The sequence below is a fragment of the Bombus pascuorum genome, unplaced genomic scaffold, assembly GCF_905332965.1.
Source record: "Bombus pascuorum unplaced genomic scaffold, iyBomPasc1.1, whole genome shotgun sequence".
NCBI lineage: Eukaryota > Metazoa > Arthropoda > Insecta > Hymenoptera > Apidae > Bombus > Bombus pascuorum.
In genome coordinates, this window is record NW_026869762.1 from 142,288 (window position 1) to 165,128 (window position 22,841).

General features: G+C 30.8%; 1 protein-coding gene and 1 pseudogene across 1 annotated transcript; one reads left to right on the forward strand and one right to left on the reverse strand.

The window, feature by feature from the left end:
- Positions 1-352: 352 nt before the first annotated feature.
- On the forward strand, positions 353-19,798 carry LOC132915942 (uncharacterized). Its single transcript, XM_060975705.1, has 11 exons — positions 353-561; positions 1,040-1,131; positions 1,715-1,865; positions 2,499-2,710; positions 3,448-3,662; positions 5,021-5,224; positions 5,316-5,432; positions 6,339-6,524; positions 8,156-8,254; positions 9,258-9,753; positions 17,363-19,798. The coding sequence occupies exons 3-11, from the start codon at positions 1,848-1,850 to the stop codon at positions 17,757-17,759; spliced, it is 1,944 nt and encodes a 647-aa protein (XP_060831688.1). The 5' UTR covers positions 353-561; positions 1,040-1,131; positions 1,715-1,847; the 3' UTR covers positions 17,760-19,798.
- On the reverse strand, positions 19,490-22,522 carry LOC132915939 (putative serine protease K12H4.7; annotated as a pseudogene).
- Between the last annotated feature and the right edge of the window lie 319 nt (positions 22,523-22,841).

Below are 22,841 nucleotides of genomic sequence, written 5' to 3' on the forward strand. Positions count from 1 at the left end.
TATAAATTGCATGTAACTATTATAGATTATATACATATCACATATAAGCATTTTATCTAACTGAAATAAATCTTCCAGCGATGACATTATCAAAGGTATTTAATCGGAAAATTCTCGTCAATCCTTACTATACAGGTGGACACTAGAAGCTATCTATATTTGCGAAAAACGTTCTAAATTAAGTAATAAAAAGACTTCTAGCCGTCTAATGAATATCGCCTGTACGTATGAAGAAACAATGGTGCTATGTGTCGTGTAAAGCTTGACAGTTAAACATAAGAAGTAAGAATAAAGACATCCATATATATGCGTCAGGAAGATGATACAGTTACACTGTACATGCGAATGTGTGTGTTCAAGCGTCATGGCGTGTCCAGGCCTGAGTTGAGGCAAAGGACGATTGGCAGTCGTTTAGAAGCATCTGGAAGAGTCGGTTGACAAGAAGCGTGCGTGCGAGTGGATTTACGAGGTCTTCGGAGTATAATACATGTGTATAACTGTTGTGTGTGAAATAAAGTGAATTATTTGAATTTCCGAATCCCTCCTATATCTTTACAATATGTAAGTAATAATAATTTATCATGAAGTAAAAGAATTCAGAAAATATTGATTTAGTACTGCCGACAAAGGTTTTAAGTGCATTATATGTGTATGTGACCTCTTTCGTGGTTTAATTCCTTAAAGACGAGCGTGAAACGAAACATTTGGTTAAATTGTTCATCTTTTCATTTTCTACTTTGCAATTATATTATCATAATATTTCACTTTGCTCATTTTATTATATTGTTATTTTTTTGGTATACGCTGTTCGTAATAATAAATTAATACATCGAGTAAATGTTGTTTATGAAGATATATAGACTATAGAAATAAAAAAGTTTCTTCAATTATAATGTATGATTTTCTCACTTTGTACTTCACTTATATATCTCATTCTTTTATGTATGCTTTATTATATACATAATTATTTTATGGAAATTTTTAATATTATACATTTATATCGCTTTAGCAATAATTTAAACGAATTTGTTTATTGCAGATTATTGCATTAATTGAAGCAAGATGAAGTTTGCAGAACAACTGTCTGCTCACATTACGCCTGAATGGCGTAAGCAATACATAAGCTACGAGGTAAAATAAAATAGCCTTGGAAATTAAAATATTTATATTTTAATTGTCTTTGTTAAAAATTTATTTCTATGCTAATGGAGATATACAGGGTGTTTGAGAATAAGTAGGAAATATTTTAGGAGTAGCTTCTGCATATATAAACAATAGAAAGACTTTATATAAATATATGTTACTTGAGTTTGTTTTCGAGTTATAGTGGATTTAATTTTTATTCTTTTATTTTGTATACTACAGTATATACTGCTTTTCATAAAAGGTATTTGAGATGGTATTTTTATATTCCAATGCAAGCTTGCAGATATCTTACCAATGACTGTCTTACTATGTTTAAATATCCAGATGTAATCTGTATTTGCTGGAAACTTGAGAAACACAATACTTGTCTACGGAAAGAAATATGAATTGCAAAAGAAAAACCGTTATAATTTGAAAAGAAAGTCAAATAGGACATATCCTCATATGAACTTTTTATGGTTTAGGTATACAGAAGCCACTCCCAAAATATTTTCTACTTATTCTGAGACACTCTGTACAATGAAAGATCAGAACACTATTAATTAAAATGACCTCTTTGGGTTAATAGGAAATGAAGGCAATGCTCTATACTGCTGTAGAAGAAGCACCGTCAGCTGAAAGTGTTGTTCGTGATATTTCGATCGCACCGATAGAAAGTTCTGATCAAACGCAAATTTTGCGTATGATGGGTGAAGAAGAAAATGGTGTACTCAATAGAGGTAAACGTAAAGTTGGTGGTAAACGACAAGCTACTAGTAAAGAAGACAAACGGGCATTGCTGAAAGAAGAAACAGTTGATATAGATATATCAAATGCCAGTTAAAAATAGTTCAATTGTTTTATTATCAGAACCTACGCAAAGCAATATTATTCCAAATTTAATGTAATTTTTATATAGGCAATAGTTTGCCAGAAAGAGTGCAGTTCAATTTTTTAAATTGTGTTTATAAAAATATAAACTTTCACGAAACTTCCCCTTAGTTACCTTCATAAATTTTGAATCCATGAATGTGAATTATGTTTACTACAGAAGGGACTAATTAATGTGAATTTCAATTGTTAAAAATGGATAATCAAGTTTTAATAAATATCACATTTCAAAAGACTCTTTATATATACCTTATTTATCATTTCTTATATATATTTTGTTAATGTAATTCATTTTGTAGATATAATCAGTATTTTAACACTTTCTACTAATTAAAATGTACCAGGGTTATTAGAAAAACTTGAGTTTTAGGGTTTTTATACTGACTTTTACACCGATTATTCTTTTCTTATGTGTATATTCTTCTTTATGTAAGGTTTTTCCTTTTTATAATTTAAAGAAACGTGATTACTTTTTTATATAGGCTCTTCCCATCGAGAGGTGTCCACAATTTAGAGATCAGCCACCAGGTTCGACAGCAACCTACAATGGAAAATGTTACATATTCTACAATCGCCAACCGATGATATTCCGAGAAGCATTGGCATTCTGTCGTGCACGAGGTGGTACTTTAGTGGATGAAAGTAATCCTGCGTTACAAGGGTTTATTTCGTGGGAACTATGGAGGAGGCACAGGTACCGAATTCATTAATTGTCCACCTCTACGCTTCGCTATCTGCTTTCAACTCTTTTCTGTAACATATAACTAGTTCAATTTAATCAAAATCAGACTGATCTATCTAGTTCGTTACAATAGACAATTTATTATATCTAATACTAATAGCAACTTTCATCAAACTGTTATTTTCATATTTAATAGTTAATAAAAATGCTACATGAAAGGTATAGATATTATTCTATACGGTAGTAATAAAATTTTAAAATAAACACTTTAGCTTCAAAACAAGTCAATTTTCCTATTGTACCATTTGTACCTTGTAATTTGAAATTACTTCTATTACTACCATGAAATAAACTAAACCTACCTTTTGACGTAAATTGTTTACAGTGGCGAGTATAAAAATAGGATAACTTGTACTCATAAATACAAATAATATTAGAGTGAAAACTTTCGTTTCTATTCTTCTTCTTTTATATAGAATTCAAAAATACATCTCTTGTAAAATCTTAAATAAATTTTAATCAATATGTAGCAGTTAAATACGAGCAATAACAAATACAAATAATTAGATTAGAATCTTAGATTCTGATACATAGATAATTTAATAAATTATTATAGAAATAGTTTAAGCGAAAGGTAAATTACCATAAAGAGAGTTATTATCATAAACGAAAAAATGTTCAATGTTCATTGTGTAATAAGTGTGTTTTCAACAAGCATTTCTAAAAAGATATACCTTATCTTTATTAAGGAGTGATACTTCGAGTCAATATTGGATGGGTGCAGTAAGAGATCAAAAGGATCGTACGATTTGGAGGTGGACAGGAAGCGGCGACGAAGTTTCTGTTTCTTTCTGGAGTCTACCTCAAGGCAGCGAAGAAGACTGCGCCCGATATGATGGTAGTAGAGGATGGCTTTGGTCTGATACCCCTTGCACAGCTCGATTAAATTTCATCTGTCAACACCGTGAGTAACAAGTATTTTCTCATTACTATCGAATTACTATCAAATGTCATCTATATAAATGTCATCTTCATTACTATAGAAATATATATATATATATACTTAATTCTTCATAGATATCTTAATACGTACATGATGACACATTGCACAAAACAATTAGAGGACCTTTTCTCATATCACTTTGTCTTTTATATTCGCTTCTTGTGTTTGTACATTGTTTTTTAATTACCATTCGAGATCAATTTTTAGAATACATCATGATATCGTACGAATAGCATGTTGATATGTTAGGTTTATAGAACTTCTCCGCTTTTATTTACTTGATTGGTGCGATAATATAGTCAATCCGTTTACTTTTTTTAGCAACGCGTAAAGAATAGAAAGATATTAAATAAAGGGTGAAAAATATTATGCGAGCCTCTCAAAAGCTAAACTGAACAACTTGGCTTATTGTTCATTTCGTAATTTCATTACACAAGTACACGATTAACGTTCAACTCTCAAGACACGAATGATTTCCTTCCATCAGTTCATTTATCGCAAAATGACGACACTAATGATAGTAAATTCTGTGATAGTAGATTTAAAAAATAATGTTTATATCATCATCAACTTGTTGTATTTTAGAATTTATGGGATTGATCAATATGGTTGCTGAAAAGCTTATGTATAAAAAATGAAGTTCTTATCTCTCTCTTCTGAAAAAGATAGATAGAAAAAGATAGAGAAAAGTAAGCAAATGTATGGAATATCATCTTGTTTTTTAAACGTTACTCATATAAAATCAGTCACATAAAATACAAGATTTTTGTAGGTATTCAATCATACATTTACACTCAATTTAAGAGCAGTCCCATATTCCTAACGTTACGAGCAATCTTCAGTATTGAACTAACATTTAAAAACGCATAAATTATATCTAATAAGAAACAGGTACTCAACTACTGGAAGCTCAACATCAGGTACAATATTTTCATGGAAAACAAACAAAGAGTATTCTTTTTATTAATTATTCTCCTTATTAATCAAGAAGCTACTTCGCTTATAAAATTTTTAAAAAATTACATACCCAAGTATCAAACTCTCGACCAATACGTTCGTCATGTGCACAATATCCGCGCTATTTTTCTCCGTCAGAGTATCGCGAGAGAAGTTATTGGAAAAATAAACGGTGCCAAGTGAGGCAGTGAGAGAGCCTCATGACGTTTCACAGATAAGTCACCTGTCAGATTCGATTCGTACAATTTATTTATCGGATTTTTACAAATGTCTCTATTCTATATTAGATAGATACTATTCCATACTTGGTCAAACAATGTGAGACAACAAGTAAAACCAAGGAATTCTTTGTTTGCTCTTAGAACCACGAGCGTGTGGTCGACCAGAACAGCCTCCGAATTCCACGATGACGATGACCACAACAACAGATCGGAATTCCGGAAGCGCATATGAAGTTGGCGCGACGGTGGATTACACTTGTAACGCCGGCAGCCTTCTTATAGGACCGTCGACTCGTACATGCCTCGATACTGGCTTCTACAACGAGTTTCCACCGATGTGCAAAAGTAAGAGAGCAAGAATTAGACACAGAGGCCACTCGGTGAACCATACACGATCGTCCTATCGATGTTAAATTCAACATTCTGCTCGTTTCAGGCATCGAGTGCGGTTATCCAGCGAACATAAAACACGGAGGTTACACACTTATCAACAATACCGTTAGTTATCTCAGTCAGGTGCTTTATTCCTGCGATGAAGGATACGAGATGACTGGTAAGAATTTATCGTGGCGTTAGCCATTATTTCTCATTGATAAATGGCTATCGTTTGTGGGTAATATCGTTTGATACCTGTGTTGAAACGCTTCGCCAACGAGCATTTTGAAGGAAATTGGTAAGAATATTAGTTGGTGTTGGATCCTGATGACATCATCTTTCTGATTGTTTATTGATCCTCTCGTTGCGGCTTGATTTTGTTCCTGGTTCTAGAATCGTTTAAATTGGTTTATCATTTTTAGAGATTTATGGTAGAGATTGAAATTAATCTGATTGAAGATAAGCTTTGAATGCGTGCATGATTTTAATATGAGAATTTTTATGTTGCACAACTGACAAATTCCTGTGTCAGTTGCACTGTATAGTGTTTATTCATGAAAATGAATAAATAGTGTAATAACGTAATGCAATGAATCTTTTCCTTTTTTTCTCTCCATGTTGCGAATCATCTACACAAGCGTTTCATGCGACCGTAAGCAATAAAAGTAAAAAGAAAATCATGGAGTACATTCAGTTTAAGCAGATATAAATATAAATATGTACGCATGTACATTTTCCAAGATACTCATCGATACATTATAATAATATATTATGATCAGATTTTTATACTTTCTCTCTAAGATTTCTAATTTGAGATTAAAACAAAATATTTTCGATTTTTATGAGACATTAAATGCTACAAGATTTATTAATGAAACTCCGATATAGTGGTACTAAAGCCAAAATGTTGTATAAAACAATTTTATAAAACGGTTTTATAAAAAATAATATAGAAGGATATGTATAACTTATATAAATAGACTTTTCATTTTTAGTTTAACGCTACATAGACATTGTTTACAGCTTATTAATAAATTATAATGGATTAGTAATTTGCAGAAGAAACAATTTATTCCGATTACAGGTCGTGCAAGACTGACATGCGATATCGATGAGCGCTGGAACGGACCGCCACCACGTTGCGAGCCAATTCTGTGCGATCCTCCTGCTCCTGTTCCACATAGTTATATTCAAATCGATGAAGTCGACGAGACCGAGACAGTACCATCGAAAACGAACTTCAGTCGAAGTCTTCTCGTAGGCAGTATCGTTACATACAGTAGCGGACAAAAGTTTAAGACGATGATTTGTAAACCGGATTACAAACATCTTATACGCATATTGTTCTTCTATTCGGTTTGTCTCTTTGGAATAACGTAGCTGTATGTTTGACCTTCGTAACCTCAGACAGTCAGTTGTTAAATACAAACAATGTAGGAGTTACAACAGTTAGTTACCGCCTAGCACTTGGAAACAGTGGACATTAGTTTAAGACGATCTGTGTAAAACGTGAGTACGAGTACAGTTTTTGAACATTTTGATTCTGGAATGTCAAAATCATTGTTTAGTGTACCTTTTATTGCTTAAAATTCATTTAGGTAGGAACAGACTATGGGTAAATCAAAGAATTTACTTGAAAACGAAAGGGAACAAATCGTAAGGCTGCGAAAGCAAAGTAAAACCTTCACCGAAATAGCAAATATAGTGAACAGGTCAGAAACAGCTTGTAAACAAGCTTGGTATAAATGTTTAAAGACAGGCATGTATTGCGATCAACCGAAAAACGGAAGACCACGGAAAACAACACCGAAAATGGATCGCCGGATTCATCGATTGAGCGAAAAGGATCGTTTTCGTAGTGCAAATAATATTGCTGCGGAGATAAACTATGAAAACGATACACAAATTAGTGCTAGAACTGTTAGGAGAAGATTAGAAGACTTTAACTTAAGAGGACGAAAACCCCAAAAGAAACCACTGCTGAGTTCTAGGAATCGAAAAAGACGACTTGCATTTGCTAAAGCTCATAAGCATTGGACAAGTGAAGATTGGCAAAAGGTATTGTTTTCTGACGAATCGAAATTCAATCGCGTCTGTTCTGACGGGATACGGTACGTTAGACGTCGAATTGGCGAAAGTTTGAAAACACAGTGCGTTTTAAAAACTCTTAAACATGGTGGTGGCAACGTTATGGTGTGGGCGTGTTTTTCTCGAAGCGGCCCTGGTCCGATATGTCGTATCAATGGAATTATGGACCGTTTTCAATACAAGGACATACTCAAGAACACAATGTTACCTTTTGCACGCAACAATATGAGTGATGATTTTATTTTTCAAAATGATAATGATCCGAAGCACACGGCTCGGGTTGTGAAACAGTTTTTTCAAGAAGAAAATATCACCGTGCTGCCGTGGCCGTCGCAATCACCAGACATTAACCCAATCGAGAATTTGTGAAGCATCATAAAAAAGACAGTACAAGGTTATAAACCGAAAAATTTAAATGAACTTTACTCTACGATTGAAACAGCCTGGAATAATATTACGGTAGATTAATATAAAAAATTAATAGATTCTATGCCAAGAAGATGTACCGAAGGGATAAGAAATAACGGATATTGAACAAAATATTGAATTTAAACAAAAATTGTGTATATTTTTTAACCAAAAATTAATATTTTTTGTATAGTCTTAAACTTTTGACCGACGAAATATTATACAGATTTCGTTCCTTTTTTATAACTTAGCTATTGAGCAAAATATCAAAATGAAATTTTTTTTCTAAGTGTACAAACAAATGTACAATTAGTTAATACCAAAAGTAGAACACCGTATTTATATTTTTTATGGAAAGTAAATCAATTATTTATTTCTTCCATTTCGTCTTAAACTTTTGTCCGCTACTGTACACTTGCGAGAAGGGTTATAGACTTTCTGGCTTCCGACAAATATTATGCTTGCCTACTGGCTTATATGATCATGTCGCACCCACTTGTACGGGTATGTGATTTAATTATTTTTATGGAATAAATACAAATTTAATTATTTCTGTAGAAAGAGAAGCAAGTCATTTTTCGTGATAGTGTTTGCAATCTTCAAATACAAGGATAATTTAATTTCATAATTAATTATTGAATCTTTATTAATGTAAATGTTATAATATGAGAATATTCAAAGGTTGTTTTTCAATCCAATTCATGAGATATTTATTTTATACTTGGAACTTAAATTCATTTATGCATATAACTGTTATGCGCGTAGCAACTCAAAGAATTAATAAGTAATTCATAATTGTTTTAATATATACATATATAAATTTCAAAATGAATTCTGATTTACAACAGTATTGTTTTCAACCAAATTCTACTTAACTATTGTGTACCTTGTGTACCTGACTGTTATATGTGTGTGTCCGTGCGTGCGTGTGTGTGTGTGTATAAAAATAGTATAATACATATACTATTAATATAATATAAATGCTTATATATTAAAATATTATTTTAAACTAAATCACATATAATTCGTATGAAATCTGTATTATAATATATCTGCAATAACTGTAGTTGCAATAATTGCAATAATTAATTTCAGTAATTTCAATAACGATATATGTAGATTATCATTTACATTTAATTTTTTGTTGAAATCGCAAACAATAATCTTTTGTCGTATTGACCTCTTAAGGACTCTTGACCTCTTACTCTACAAAATTCAATCAAAAATGTACTCAATTTTTTCGTTATCAATTTAAAACTATATTAATACGCTAATATATCATAATTAGAATTACAAAAAGGCTCTTTTCACTTAAACCAATACAGGAGGTCTAAGATAACTTGGGATAAAAGAAATTTTACATATGATTGGAAACTGGGAATCTATATATTCCTAAGGGATTATGTGAATACATAATAATAATAATCATTAAATTTTCTTTAACAGAACCTATGTGAATGATTAGAATTACAAGAGAATCAACGTCTCCAAAATTCCTTTATTACAGAAGAACCACGTACCACCGTGACTGTGTCTTCCCGAACAACCGTGCGACCAACGACCAGCAGAACCCGACACACATTCCTACCACCTCGAGTTCGAACCACAACAATCTCGACGACCACAACCACAACCACCTCTGTGCCACCACAAAGAGTGGCTAGCACCGCCGAATTACCCGCGACGGTTCGGGAAACCATAGCAAGGAAACCAAATATTGGTCTTCAGAGACCAGCACCGCCTCCGTCGCCACCTTTGAACGACGACACCAACGATCATCCTCAGGACAATGAAATTTCTGGCAGTGGAGTGGACAATGCTCAGGCTGGCATTGGAACTGGTGTTCCTGAACCTTCTGGACCTTTCAGGGTGGACAACGCCGACCAGTCGAGTAACACTCATCAAGCAAAATTAAATCTAGGCGCGGTGATCGCCTTGGGTGTCTTCGGTGGTTTCGTATTCCTTGCTGCTGTAATCACCACCGTTGTAATACTCATACGCAGGTAAAAGCAAATCACTCACCTAAATCCGCGAATTGCGTGTAGAATGATGGCATTATCGAGTTGTTGTCGGTTCTTTTGATTTCTGTGATTTGGTTGCACCAAAAGTAACGCCTGTTTTGTGATGTCAGATTATATTCATCTTTGTTTTTATTTGTTTGTTACGTTTTGCTCGTTTTCTAGCGCGTTGTTTATTCGTTTCTCATTCGTTGCTGAGAGCAATTTGAGGATTATTTTATTATGAGTAAGGATAATTAATTAAATTAATTAAATAATATTTTTCATATATTTCATAGGTAATTTCAATTCTATATTTTGAAACGAAATAATATGCGTGTGTTTAAATGGAAATATGAATGTTTGATAGAGATTAACATTCAATTTCTAATCGTTGAATTTCAAAATTAGGAAAGAAATTTAAATATTTTTCATTGCATTAATTGGAAAATTAAATGGAAAAAAAAAGAACTTGATTTGAAACTTTTACTGATACTGATACTGAAAAAGTTTATTTCGTGGCAAAATACATTTGTTTTAATCTTTGGGATTTGTTTAATTTCGTTCAATTTCTAATATCTCTACTTTAAATTAAACTTCCTAAAATTAGAAATATCCTGATATTTTCACATACTATCAGTTATGGGAATTAAACAAATTTCGTATCACTTCAAATGAATAGAAATCTTAAGATATAAATGGTGGAAGCTAATAAAATTACTCTTATACATATACTACTTCCTTTTATCGTATTACTCTATTAGAAGGAGGAAATTTCTTACTAATTCTCTAATGGCTCGATGGCAACCTACTTATTTAAAAGACTGGTTTTCTCGTCCTTACCATTGACTGACTATCAATTACCGTAAATATTCAAATATACGTAGCGTAGATGCATGTTACATTGTTCCCATTTTGACTTTTAGATTCTTGTGTCATGAAATATGTTATATTGGTAATCATCTGGTTCTCTTGTTATCTGCAATTTAAAAATTGTATTGCCCTCGACTTCTCTAACAGTCATTATTTCTTGGACAGACTATGCATAACTATAGCTTCTATATACATACAATACATTCGCTCTTTGACCCAACGTGTGTATATTGTATCGCTTACTCTACATTTGTTTAAACTTTCTTTATTCTTTCATCTGTCTTCTTGCCTATTTTCTTCTTATCTAAACTCGCGTTTCGTAGCTCCCTCGAAATATTGTAATTTGTAATTCATTCCGGGTGTTGTAATTAGTGTAACAAAGAGTTGTTACGTAAACAGTCTTTGCAGAAGAAAACGTGTAAGAATCAATAACCTCCGAGCCCTCTTAATTTCGATTATATTTTTGTTTTTAATATTGTCGACTGGTAATATTATAAATGTTGTTTCTATGCAGCATGCTGTAAAACATTACATTTTAAGTGAAAAAATACAACGTTACTAGACCAAGATATCTTCTGGAAAATTTCCATCTATATCTAAAATACGCTTTTACGATGTGCATTGTGAATTATTTTGGATGCATATTAAAAGTTTACAACGAACTACGCTCCAGGTTTTGGTTGATAAAAGAAATATTGTAGAATCTTTGTTATTCGAAAGATTGGAAATTTTTGAATTCATGGAAACGCAATATATTTGTCCTCTTAGTTTCATACATTTTAGAAACATAGGAATCGCAGTTTCTTTTTGAATGGAGTTTTAATGCAAACGTTAGTTTTTATAGACATTGAAATCATTGAAATTTCGAATCTGCACAACATTATAATATAGAACATTATATTACCATTGAATTCGTATAAAGTAATCTGGTTTTGAAAAAAAAAAAGGAAAGAAAAAGAGCAAAAAATGCGTTATAAAAAAATTACGTACCTTATAGAATGATTTAACACGAATTCTTAACAGAAATTCAAATGAGAGGTTCTATTGCATCTTTTATCAAAACATGAATTATTTTGTTTGATTAAAAAATTGACATAAGACGTACATATGATTTTTGCGTTAGAAAATGTAGAACAAGATTTTTGTAAATTTTTGTTATAAGAGAATACAATTATAAGAAACGGCAAAATGATCGACCCTTTCGAAGGTGATTAACACTTTCTAAATTGAAAGTCCATGTTTGTTAATCAAACCATATATGTTCCTAATTATATTCATTACAATTCTTTAAAATTGATATTACTAACATGATCTATTCTTTTCAAAAAGCATAATAATTTAAAAAGTTCTCTGCATCTTTCATTACGTCAAAGATAATTTATTAATGAGATTGCGTACGATATTCTTTTTTTCTCAAGAGAACAAATTATTGTAGATTATTTTCCGTGACGAAAGGGTTAGAAATTTAAAATTAGACAAACTTGTCTACATGGGACATTCAAACTAATCCTTTCATTGCTGTTAATTACCTATTTACCTACACGATATACATATAAAAAAATTATAATTAACTATAACATCGAAAATTACAAATTTTAAAGTATAATATAACATTTACCTCAATATTTACATTGTATAATTTAAAAAGTTAACAAATCCATTTATACACCACTGCGTTTCATAATTATAAAACCATCCAAAAACTTTCAATTTTTATGTGTCATATTATAATTTTTATATTTCGTCATAATGTCATATTTCAATAAGCTTAATTGTTCGATTTTGAACTTTCGAATATAATTCTAATTTATTTGTATAAGAATTGAAGAGTTTAGAATGGTTTTATAGTTATGGGACGCAGTGTATATAGTGTCTAAAATACTCACTTTTCTTTAACAATATATTTGCCATGAAGATTCAATTATTACATACATTAACAGATGAAGATTTACATTTAAAAATTATCTCAGCAACGAAAGGGTTAATCCAAACAATCATAATAAAACAATCATTCAAGGGAAGAGAAAAAATATCAACATTAACCCTTTGTGGTCGTATGTTTATTCTCAGCTACCAAAAAGAAAAAGAACCGTTCTAATTGTATAATAATATTAACTTTTCATATTGACAACATATTTCATTTCGAAGATACACCCTAATAGGATTCTGCAAATTAATACAATTAAATATTTTCTTATCTTGAATTATTTGATAAAGGATGCTCCAAAATGCTCCAAATGCAAAAAGAAAACTGAATGATATAATACATATATATATATATATATACAGTAAACTGCGAATTTTTATGCAAATGCATATTTTGCATATATTTTTTACATATATCAATATAATTAAAAAGAAATAAAATCAAGACATATTTGTTTCATCTATTAAGTGTTATAATGAGCACAGTATTTGGATTATTTTTTATATATTTTCGCACATTATTTCGCACATTCTATAAATTTTTACGCCCTCGAATTTGCAATTTAATTACCAGTATCTGTTCAATGAAAATTAATTCCAACTAGCACGGTGCCCATATCTCGGCTGAATAAGATCGCAAAGGGTTAAAAAAGAAATAGTAACGTCCGCAAAAAAAGAAATAATTTTAAAAAGTGGAAAAAATAAAAGAAAAAAAAAAGAAAAAAAAAGGAAAAGATTGATCGGAGGAAACTAGGTAACGATCAAGAAATAACAATTAACACTGAGCCCATTTGCGTTGCGGTGGCTAGCGGCAGTGGCAGCGTCAGAGGAAGGCGTCGCAGGGGGCTTGGCGGGATTGGTGCGTTGAGGGGTGGCGGTAGTGGTGGCCTTGGAAGGGGTGACACCGGGATGCCCTCGCGTTGGTATACGCTACTGGCGCTGCCCTTCCCCGACCAGCACCTGGGGCGCCAAGACTTGACGGCTCGCCGCGGCACCGATCATCCTTATTCCTTCGGCCTCTCGGCGGCCCATCGCGCTGGATACCTTTCCAACCCTGTCCTTTAAGATTATCAAACAATTACTTCCTATATAGTCTATATATATACATATATAGTCCACCATTATCGCCTTCACCCTCCACGCAACCACCGCCCACCACTACATCAACCATCACCACGTACCACTACAACCGCCATGCGCCACCCTCGCGAGTGATTACTAGTCAAGGTAAACGAGCAACGTTTATAATGAGCACCCATATATAGCGATAGCTCGTTCACCACCGCTCACCACGATTACCACGTATTTTTAAAGCTTCTCCTCTTCTTCCGGACGCACACAGGTCAATGCAGCGTTCACGCACTTTCTTCCCCCCAAGTAGCTTCATCTATGTGTACTGTTCTCTTAGCACATCGTTTAAATAGGATTGGGCACTATCCTTTTCGTTAATGGAAGAGATTCGATTTAAGGGAAGAATATACGTATAGTGAGAAGTTTAGAGTTTGATGGGATGAAGTGTTCTATGAAAAAATTTGCTCAGTTTCTGAAAATTATTTGTCTCTGAATTAAGATAACTTGCCCATCGATTAATAATGGTTCGTGATTTAAATAAATAAAGGAAAAGTAATTGCTAGATAGCTTAATAAGACGAAGTAATCGCAAATAAACGAGTAATTAGCGGAAGAAATATAATAATATTTTGTTGACTGTTAAACATAACTCAATTCGCATGAAAAGTTGTTCTAAACTGATATTCGCACTGATTTTTTATTAACTCTTTAACGTTCAAATCTTGTTGTCGAGGGACGTTATACACCATCGCTCAAAAGTCATAAAACAGTTATTATATTAGCTCAAAATTGGAAAAAATTAAATATATAATAAAGACATCAAGAAATAGTATTTGTACAGTGAAGAAATTATACACTACTAATATACATAATGATTTTATTAAAACAGGCTTGTAATTGAAAATTCATGATCTATAACAAATACCAACATTTTATTAAAAATACGAGATGTCCTAACACTTTTGAACAAGGGCGTTCAAGAGATAGTTTCGATTCGATAATATCAATGTTTAAATCAAATAAACCGGCACGTGATCAACCTATTGACTCCATTCGTCAATTATACGGACTTGAGCAAACTGGATGTTTCTACTTGTTTGCTGGTTTATGTTATAGGTTTGCACAAACTAGATATTTCCACTATATGTCAATTTATGCAATATAGAAATATATATCTTTTGTTTCCTTTTTTGTTTTTAATTTAATTTTAAATAGAATTTGTCGTTACATTTAAGTTAGATTATATATTTTGTTAGTGTATTAATACCTAATTCTAAGGTTTTAACTTTTCAACTTGAAATGTCGCTGTAATTCCATATTTTATTTCCCACTATGTTCCCTCTGTTCAATACATGTGAATTGTTTCAACAATTTAGTACTAATGCACATATTCAACTGTTTTCGAACTTTCATTTAATTATTTGTATTTCGATATTTCATTGGTCGTAAAAATACTTCCTGTTGTTATATTTGTTATAACTCTTCTATTACTTCGGGTTAAAAACGTGGAGCATCATTAAATTGTCAGATAACTTTAATTAACTGATATTTATAGGCTTAAATAATAAGAAATAATAGCATGATATAATTATGACTGAATACGATAAAACTGAATGTATAAAATTCCAGCGACATTCAAAATTACCATACCCATTGAGACTGAATAACCTTTTTAAAATTGGACCAAATGATTTGGATTTTTTTTAAAAATTAGGAAGATTATTTTACTAGATCAAGTATAAAAAAATTTTTTGAAAAAACTACAACTGGTCGGAATCGCCAAGAAAGAAAGTAAACATTATATTTTCCGCAACTTCTTTGTCTGAGCTTGTAATGAAAATTTAAACGATACATTTTAGACATTTATATCAGTTACATACATGCTGAAAATTTCATCGAAATCGGTTAACGTTGCTATGAGCTGCAAACGTTTAAAGATGGTGAAAAATGGCCTAAAATTTACGTCTTTCGGTGCCTGTCGCTTGTTTTCGCGACAACCAATTTTAATAAAATTTTCGGCATATATGTACATGTATAACTGATAGAAATGTTCGAAATGTTGTTTAAAGTTTCATTACAATTCCAAGAAAAAATTTTGGGAAATGCGATCCTTACTTTTTTTCTTGACGATTCCAACCAATTGCAATTTTTTTAGAACTTTTTTTATACGTCATCTAGTAAACTAATCCTCCTAACTTATCAAAAATATTCAAACCGTGCGGTCCTATTTTTAAGCAGTTATTCAGTTTTAAAGAGTGTTACAACAATTTTGGAAGTTACTGTAAATATAGAACTTTAAATTGACAACTAAACATATTTGTATAATCTCAACAAATTAAAATTTACTATCTCTGTATTCACAATTATATCTGTGTATATTAAAATTTATTTAATAGCATAGTTTGATAATGTTTCATAAAGTTTCTGGTTGTACAATAAGCTATGCTGAAGGAAAAATGCGATGATTACTAGAAAATGGCTCACTATATATAGTAAAATAATTTTAATAAAAATCACAAGAGATTTAAATTATAATAAACTCCTAATATATCTATATCTAACTATTTGGTGCTCCTTCCATCTTCAAATTGGTGATGGTATTGCTAATGATTTCACTACAAATTGCTTCAATTACACTTCGCTAAATTATGTTTCCCAAACAAACATACATAATACAAAATGAAACAATCGATTTGGCTTCAGTTTCTCAACTAAAGTGTTATAATAAAAACCAGAAATATTTGAATAAGAATTTTCTATAAGGAACAATCTAAATATCTGAAAGCCAAATCGACAATACAACAAACCGCATATATATCTTGCTTACTGTATATATATGTTCCTAAGAAGAAAGAAGGAAGATCATAAATTATTAATTAGAAATACACTATGGGTCTAAAGCGAATGAAATCAGCGAGATTCTAAATTCAAAATAAAAATAACAAAATTACATCGAAGCATTTATTTTCGAAAAAATGTATATGTGTTACTTTTCAAGTACATATATATTTGCTTCATTCCCAGCTATACAGGAATAAATAATCGACAAGAGACTATTTTACGTATAAAAATGTAAAATACAAATTTTTCGTTTGAAGCTTCCTTTTGAAGAAAATAAAGTTTGATCCTATTCGGTCAAAAAATCGCATATTCAACAAACTTTCAAATTTTATTTTCTTGAAAATTAAACTCTAAGCGAATAAATCTTATTCTATATTTTCGGGTCGAAAAAATTTAATTTATTTTCGTATGTAGAATAACATCCTGTCAATTCCTTACTCCTACCCAGTCGAAAATCAATCAAATACATGAATACCTATGTGATAAGTTTCCAAACACGATTTTCTATAAAATGAAATCTTCGACGCAATTTCGATTTAACGACGACGATTTTCTGATTTAACAAAATTTTTCTACCGATAAATTTCTAGTTTCGCAATTCACTAAAAAAATAAATATGATATTTATAACCGAAAAAACTTCGTGCCTGTTGAAATTAACATTTCACACGATGATGATTATCTGATTTAACAAAACATTTCTACCGATAAGACATTAGTTTTCTAGAAAACTACTTCTGTACATCAATTTAACAAATTACCATTCAATAGTCTTATTCGACTAATGTTCTATATAAAATAGAAAAATTGTACAACTTATCATTTTGTCAACCTACAGATATTACCAGTAAATCATTATGCATAAAGTTGAAATAATAATAAATATTTGTTAAACTATTCACACAGAAATCGCGGTAGAAGCAGCAAGCATTACCGACACCGTGCATCTCCAGATTGCAATACCGTGGCCAGCTTTGGAAGCAGTTCCTCTGAGAGTCGAGGAGGACTGAATCGATATTACCGTCAAGCTTGGGAAAATCTGCATGAGACGGCCGGTCATAAGACCAATCATCCTCCTCTTAGTCGCAAGGAGACCCTGGATGAACCAGGATACCGAGAAAATTACCGTGGCAACAACACCGAGAGAGATGGTTCAGAATTAGTTGTGAGCGATGTAGCCACGTACCCGTCTAACAAGCACGCCAGCATTTCTGACAAGAAACGCCATCATCATCATCATCATCATCACCACGGTAACTCTACGCCCGAGTGGAGGCAGTCTCAGTCTCATCACAGATACTAAACATAAAATCGGTTACCTAGAACCGCTTATTTTTTTGAGATTTTCGGTGAATCGATTATTGTGACGAGTCGCGATTAGATCACGAGCAAGTTGTATTTTTTATGCTGTATGCATATTTTATAAATGGTGACGCACTGGAAGATGGTGACTTTATGTTAAGAAATACGTACAAAATGTAAGGTAAATTTCCTTCAATATAGAGTTTTAATTTCAGCAAATGTATTTTTGATTATTTGTTGAATGTGAAAGATATAATTAATTGAATGTTTATTTGGTAATATTTGGATTTAAAAATATTTGTACAGACAAATTTGTTTACATAAGTGAAATACTTCTTGTGTATGTGTATGTTTATATATAAGAACATCTCTTTTTTATTTCTTCAATACAGTAGTATGTGAATTTTATATATTGATCTGATTCTTTAAGAAAAAAATTAATGAATTCATATATTGCTTTAATTTCAATTTTAATTTCTAAATAACTTTACTTTTTATAGAAAAGCACATCTATCTCAAAATCTTTTGAGGTGGATCGTTGACATTTTCTATAATATTCTAGATCTAAATTACACATATACATTTTGAAACATGTATAAAATCTTGTGTTTAAAATTCAACTAACTGTTTCTAGTAATTCAGCTAATTCTAAGTTAGAATATCAAAAATGTATATTGTTTTCCATTTACAATTCAAAGTTTACTTAGAAGAATGTATATTTAACATGAATTATAAATCTTTGTCCCAAATTTTTTCAAGAAATATGTATATGTATATCTAATATTCTTAGAACAATATTTTGTAGTCATTTGACGAAGAAATTAGTAAAATAAAATATTACCAAATGCATATATATCATAACAAACGTTTGACAAATATTTAAAATCATTTTTTTTAGAAATAAAGTTTCATGTGGATAAATTTTCTTATATTTCATCTTCTTTTTAGCATTAAATCACCATCCATCCATGTATTCTGCTATATCATTTATGAAATAATTTGTAACTCCATTTAAAATGGAAACTTAAAAGAACATGGTGAACAATTCAAACGTTGCGTAGGAGAATTTTTAAGCGTGATTCATAGATAGAAAAACTAATTCATCCTACATTTATTGTTCTGTTATACAGTAAATTATTTACGACTACCTTGTTACGTAATGTAAATACCGTATACTGCAGTAGCGTAAGTCAAAGATGAAAGTTGTGAATGTAGGAGGATCACGAGTTGATCGAAGGATATGCCAAAAAAATGAGAAAGTAATATATGTATATGTATAATTACTGATCAAACGAATTCTAATAATTTTTAAACGAATTCGATACAAACTATTATAAGAATGTTTGATTATAATAGGATTGACAATATTTTATGAAAATCATACGCATACTCGGTTGATCAATATCTGTAATGGGCACCTTGGCCTCGCCTTAAAGGAATCGAACAAACTCATAACGAAACGATATTCGAAGATGGTACCGTTAAGGAAAGGCCGACGCTATACATATCAGGATCAAAATTCATTTAGTTATGGTGCTCATTTTAAGACACTTTGCACTTATTCAAATTCATGTCGGATCTGTTTTTGCAGATTTTAAAACACCTTAATAAATTATTTATGTTTAGTATTATTTTAACCAGTTAAACATCTTTTCTCATGCTTGTCAAGAATAAAACATATATAATTAATAGATATGTATTTAATCATTGACTGACGTAAGATATTCGTAGTAAGTTTGTACATGTATTTATTTAATACTTCAGTAATCTACAAAAAATTGTAATAGTGCCATTATGGGCAAACTTGTTTAATTGTATCTATACATGCATTCTAGTTGTTTAAACATAAACACAGAATGGTGAACACTCGTGTATCTTCAGTAACTTGTTATGTACGTACATAGTTAGTTTTAGTCTTAGTTATGCACGAATTGTTTCAACTAAAAATATTTATGTATCATAATTGTTTCACAGAAGTTCATAAAGGAAAATACAAATTGTTCAAAAAGTTAATAAGATAAATTTAATTCTTTTAATACATCATTTTTGTTTAAAAAAATAAAAAACTACTTATCATAAAGTAGTTAAATGTAGCACACACAGCGTTAAAAATATCATATTTAATTATGCAGCCATTCATCTATTAAGTGTCCAACCTCAACTCTGGCAGCTTTCAACTGAAGTGGATCATTTTTGGAAGGAGGATACATGTTGGCACAATGAGCAATACCTATGGTCATAATAATAAATAAATTTTTTGTATTACACGAAAAATGAAAAATTTCAATTAATATGTACACACCATCAATATAAATGACAGGTATTTGCGGATTTGCTGATTTTGTAATTCCCAAAACATGCCAAGGATCAATTGATCCATGTACAAATACTACATTTGTAGTCTTTAAATCTAATCCTCCATACAGAATATTTGTTCTATTCACTGCCGAATTCAGCAAATGAATATTGTACCTGTTAGAATACGGAAATGTTATAATTTTATAGCTAATGATTTATCATAATTGAGAAATGTATTTATCGTAATTTTAAATAAACCTTGGGCCAAATATATCAATGCATTGTTGTACAAAGAAATCTACTGGGAAAGTTTCACTAAATAATTTTGGACGTGCTGTCGAAGTTTGAAAGAATCCAAATTCTGTACACGTTTGGTACGTCCATTGACGTCCTACAAGAAATATATTTTAAAATACAATAAATAAAAATTAAAACAGCAATAGTATAAGTAAAAAAATACATTACCCCCTTCTGCTTCTTCGCTAGCCATGTTATGTTCCGAAGTTTATGAATCATTTTATTATACATATAATCCAAACACTTTTTTTCTGATGCCTGTAATATTTTAGTGCTCAAAATTGCAAGTCTGTCAATAGCAATACCCAATGTTTCGTTCGTTAATATGTCGCAGGCACTATCGATAATTAAATTAGCCATTGCGGAATTATTACGATTGTCTTTATTGTACTGTACAATACCAGCAAAGATGCTTGCTATTGTTTCATACAAATTCGAAATATCATTACGTTTGGTATGTTTGTTGATTGGATCACATAAACTATAAGTAAAAATAATTTTTCAATAATGATATATTTGATTTGTAAATGAAGAATTTTACTTTTACTTACATAAATTTTTTAGCTATTCCTTGTTGACCGATAGGATGATGTAACATTATATGAAATTGTTTGTTTGCTTCTAGTATTGCATTTACACATGCTTCAGAATATTCTTTGAGGGCATTTTCAACAACAACAAAGTATTCTATAAAGTATAATTATTAATATAAAACACTTCTGTTTTAAATAAAATATTTTTTATATTTAAGTGTATCTTATATTTACCCTGAAAATCAATTTCTGCTAATAAAGGACCACTAGCAGAAACAGCCCCGTGTACTAAATGAGGATATTTATTACGCAACCAAGCAGCTAATGATCCAGCATATGATCCTCCAAATGCAATCCATTTAGTACCAGCTGGTAACTTGTAATTAATATTCATGAATTCTATAAAGTAAGCCAAATCTGCAAGTGCCTGTTGCGATGAAAGATACATTAAATTTTTCACGCCGAGATCCCTGCAGATAACAAAAACGTAACATTATAACTTAAAATGTATCAATTATATATTTTATAAACAATGTTACATACGAAGTAGGATGACTTTGTCCATAAAAGCTGTGTTCCACTTGAAAACATAGCGCCCCAAATTGCTTAGCATATTCGATCCATTGACCTTCTGCCATCCATTTAGCATTTGCTGCAGCTTCACCACTTATCATCAAAAATACTGGACCACCTTTCTTATAGTGCTCTCCAACCTAACCCCAACCTAACGTTTACGAAATATCTCTGAAAAAATAATAAAAAGATTTATATTATAAAATAAAAATTAAGAAATATTTAATATATTCTTATTACCTGTTGCCAAACACGCGCATCAGTTGGATCAAAGTGATCTAGAAACTGTGTAAACCATTCAGCACTTGGAAGTTCATGATCTTCAGATAAAATTGGAGCACCTAGATTACCATATTTGCTTCGACCCCTCATAAAAGTCTCCCATGATATACTATTATTTATAAAATTAACGAAGAATAATAATAGTAGTAAACGGTTCATAGTATCCTAGGTTTGGATAAACTATAAAATATGCATTCTGAAAAAATAAAAACTAAATTTATTATTTATATTACACATAAAAAATTAATATATTACGAATATTATTTTATCAATTTTATTCTCTAATAAATTAAAACATAACGATAACATAGTTAATACTACCTTTTTAAAATACAAGTTGTCTTACATTTATTATTTACAGAAATGATATTTTTAAAATTAGTTCTTATAATATAGGCACTAATATTATTCTTGTACAAATTTACACGTGTTTTTTATATATGAGTACTACAATTTATTAACTTGAAACCATGCTTGGAACAAAATTCCAATCTTTCCAACATGATAAAACTAAAAGAATATAAATATAAAAAGCAGAGGAATGTACTTACAAATTTTATAGTAATGATAAGTTGTTCTTTCCTGTTTAGAGCTTCTTTTTCTTTATAGTACTTATTGAATAATTTACTTAGTTCGTTTTAATATATACAATATTTAGAGAAAACATTATAATTTGTAACCTTGATGTAATGAACAATTTTGCTGCTTTGCAAAGGCACTATATGTGTATTGTTAACTTGACTTGTAGCAGCTTGTAGTACGTGCAGTCTAATATATATATATATATTATATGTATAGCTGATATAGTATGTGCATTTTTTGTATAGCGCCCCCTATAAAACGGTTTATTACAATAAATATATATATATGTATATCATATACACGAGTATAAGTTAGCAAATAAAAGTGCATAAATCATTTTACGAAAATAGTTCGTGAAAAAAAGACAGATACAAAAGTTCCAGATAACATTACCAAAAATGGCTCTAAATATATGAAAACATTTTAGATTTTAAATAAATGATACATGTAGTTAAAATATTATCAATGTAAACTTTGTAGTGTTAATTGTTAACGTAACTCGTAAGTACACTTATTTG

What these genes read in the sequence shown, in the direction of transcription:
- LOC132915942 (XM_060975705.1), top strand. An exon ending in TGTCGCACCCACTTGTACGG is followed by an intron (nt 8,255 to 9,257) that starts GTATGTGATTTA and finishes CCTTTATTACAG; the next exon opens with AAGAACCACGTACCACCGTG. An exon ending in GTTGTAATACTCATACGCAG is followed by an intron (nt 9,754 to 17,362) that starts GTAAAAGCAAAT and finishes CTATTCACACAG; the next exon opens with AAATCGCGGTAGAAGCAGCA.